This window comes from Atta cephalotes, assembly GCF_000143395.1.
Source record: "Atta cephalotes unplaced genomic scaffold scaffold00056, whole genome shotgun sequence".
Taxonomy (NCBI): domain Eukaryota; kingdom Metazoa; phylum Arthropoda; class Insecta; order Hymenoptera; family Formicidae; genus Atta; species Atta cephalotes.
This window is the reverse complement of record NW_012130120.1, coordinates 1,639,312-1,642,392: the sequence shown is the minus strand read 5'-3', so window position 1 is coordinate 1,642,392 and position 3,081 is coordinate 1,639,312. Positions and strand designations below refer to the sequence as shown.

The following is a 3,081-nucleotide window of genomic DNA, read 5'->3' as shown; positions in this document are numbered from 1 at the left end:
GAGAGAGAGAGAGACAGAGAAAGGGGGAGGGAGGCTAGATATACGGAACTTTTTATACTTTTTACATTTCGTAATAGAGGGAAGGCAACAAATTGCGCACGTAAAAGGAGAAGAAAAGTATAGATCTTGTTATAAACATGGATACTCCTTGTGGCTATAATAAGGGGATCGAGTTGACAAAGTGAGAGTATAGTGTACCTAATATTGTTATGCCGACACCGCATCGCGCCGCGCCGTACCGTTTCCGAGCGAGTCGAATCGAGTGAAAACGCATTACCGAGACGAACAACTCAGCTGTTTAATGGATTAGACAGATTGATAGATTTTTGCAATTGGGAGTGTTGGGACATTAGCTATGCTCGAACGTATTTCGATCACTCCTCAGTTTCTCCGCCGTATACGATCATTTTTGTTTGTTGTATTCTAAATAAAGTTTCTTGTTTCTTTTTTAACGAACGTGTGTCTTTTCATTTCGTACGCATATGGACTTGCGATTCGATCGTACGAGCGTAACAATACTTCAATCTTTTTATATGAATGAGATTATATTACGCAAACTCGGGCGCAATGTCATATAATATAAATATGTAGGTATAAACTTCAATGTTTTATTATATTTTTTAAAGATTATTTAAAAAAAAATCATTCATTAAGTACTTACGCGAATGAGAAAGGAAATATTGCCATTTTTCCTCCAATAATTCTATCACATAATTTCAATAGACAAGAATATACACCATATATCGTTTTACAAGATTTGATCAATTATAATCTACCGATTAATATATCATGCCACTGCATGATAGATTTAAAATTACTTTAAATATGAAGCACCGATCTGGATGTTAAGATGTTGAACTTATATATATTCATTTAAATAAATTAATTTCAAAAATTATATTTAAAATTGTTGATCATTTCTCATATTATTTCAAGTATGCGTGTTGTATGTACATTTGGTACAACGAAGGATAGAAAAAAAAGACAATGTCTCTCTCTTTCTATCTAACGGGAAAGATACAACCATGTGTATAAGATCTATGAAATAATATGAATAATAATCAGACGCACGATTTTGTGATGAAACAATAGTATATGATTTTCGTGTGATATCAATAAAGTGTGTCATGTCGTTTCACAAATTGAAAGTATAATTGAAAATAATTGAAACTAATGCTCACCTTACCGCCCTCCCCATTCAGATTCTGTTGATGTTCGCACAGAGCGCAAACTTCGCCCAAAAGCTCGTGTGGTTTGATGAAGAGTCTGGCGCTCAGTAAAAAGGCAAAGAGATACGCCCGATCGGGATAATATTCCTCGGTAGGCACCATGTGCTGCACTAATGCTTCGAGCGAGCCTGAGACGAGATTGCCATCTCTGTATACTAAAGCCTGAAATAGTATACGAGTTGAGTATATAGTATAATAATGCGATAACAGTATGCTGCGAATTTAGTACACTTATCTGCTAAAGTTGATATAATAATGATTATGAATAATATTAATAATTAAAAAAATAAAAATAATATTAATAATTCAAAAAATAACAATATTTTAAATGATATTTTTAAATATTACAAAAAATTTTCATATTAAAAAAATGTTTTAATATTCTTAAATATTTTGAATTACAATATATTCTTATTTTCTTCAAATTTTCTGTCAATATAAATTTATTTTTCAGCTAAATAGAGACTTACAGATATACATATTCTACATATTCTTAAAAAATTACAATTGGAGCAATATATATATATAAAAGCAATTTTTATAGACTATTTCACTAATTGTTGTAGGATTATAAACATTTTATAAACAGTGTACTGAAATGTTGATTTTTGTAAATTTATACTTAGAAATATGTATATAAATTATATATATTTTGCGTGTGTATGTGTGTGCTCGCGCGCGCGATACATATATAGTATATAATCAATTTTCGATAATTCATATTATGCTGTTTATACATATGCATATATATAATAAATATATACATTATACGAGCTAGCAATGCATAATTCCGGAATTTTTCAAGTTTTTTCATCGTGCAATTTTGCATTACATTTTTCATACATGGGACATCCACGAGTAAATACGTGCGCGGAATGTAGAATTTGCTTGGTAGATACCGTCGAATACCTTCGCGAAACGCGCTTTTGAGTTAGATCGTTTCAAAGTTGGCGAATGCTAAATCTGCGCATCGTCAAAGTTGCACTCATAGCCTGGGTAAGCTCTAACAAGCTGTCGGGTATTCAAATTGGATTCCAACTTAAACTTATCGTGTCTTAATACGACATTGACGAGGTAATATTTCCACCATGCACGACCGTTCAAGTTCTTGGCGCATCCGATTATTTCAGTAATATCGGTAATATCATTCCAGAAATGCGTATACACATGACAGATGTTTGAACGAAAATATCATGGACATATTTATTATACAATATTACCATAAGTATAACCTTGTCAATAATCGATTAATTGTGTGGTTAACAAAATTGATATTAAATATTTTATAAACTCAATAAATGACATTTTAAAATCAAATATACAAGTGCAATAAAGGACACTTTAAAATAACAATTTTGTTAAATTATGTTATTTTGGCTGATTCTTACATATTTTTTATGCCGATTTTGAAAATAAGGTTAAAATTTATTCTGCAGACTTCAATATTTTGTAACCGACTCATTTATACTAAAAACTTATACATTTTGCTAACAATAACTCATTAGCCTCTGGAACCTTTTTCTTAATTAAAGTGATTTATTTTTATTTATAGCCTTTTATAATGAGTAGAAAATCATTGAATTGAGTATCTATTCCCTATAAATATATATGTAATTATTTAGGTTTAAGCAGAAAAAAGAATTTTAATAAAATATTCAAAAATTCTTCTATTTATTTACTTATCGTTATTAAAAAATCCTACCCTTCTCATTTGGCAAACAAATTTAAAATCAAAAGAAAAAATATTATAAAAGAAATACTTCATCACTTTAATTTATTGTAACACACAAGCTAAGTGAAATTTTGTCGACCAATGTAAGTGATTATCATTATAATTGATAAAGAGTCTTCT

At 30.0% G+C, this 3,081-nt stretch overlaps 1 protein-coding gene across 1 annotated transcript in view; it reads right to left on the bottom strand.

The window, feature by feature from the left end:
• Nucleotides 1-3,081, bottom strand: part of LOC105623394 (ras-GEF domain-containing family member 1B) — a 33,407-nt gene that overhangs the window by 16,144 nt on the left and 14,182 nt on the right. Inside the window, exon 2 of the mRNA XM_012204788.1 lies at nucleotides 1,182-1,391. Coding sequence (XP_012060178.1) covers nucleotides 1,182-1,391 — 210 coding nt within the window. The remainder of the gene's footprint in view (nucleotides 1-1,181; nucleotides 1,392-3,081) is intronic.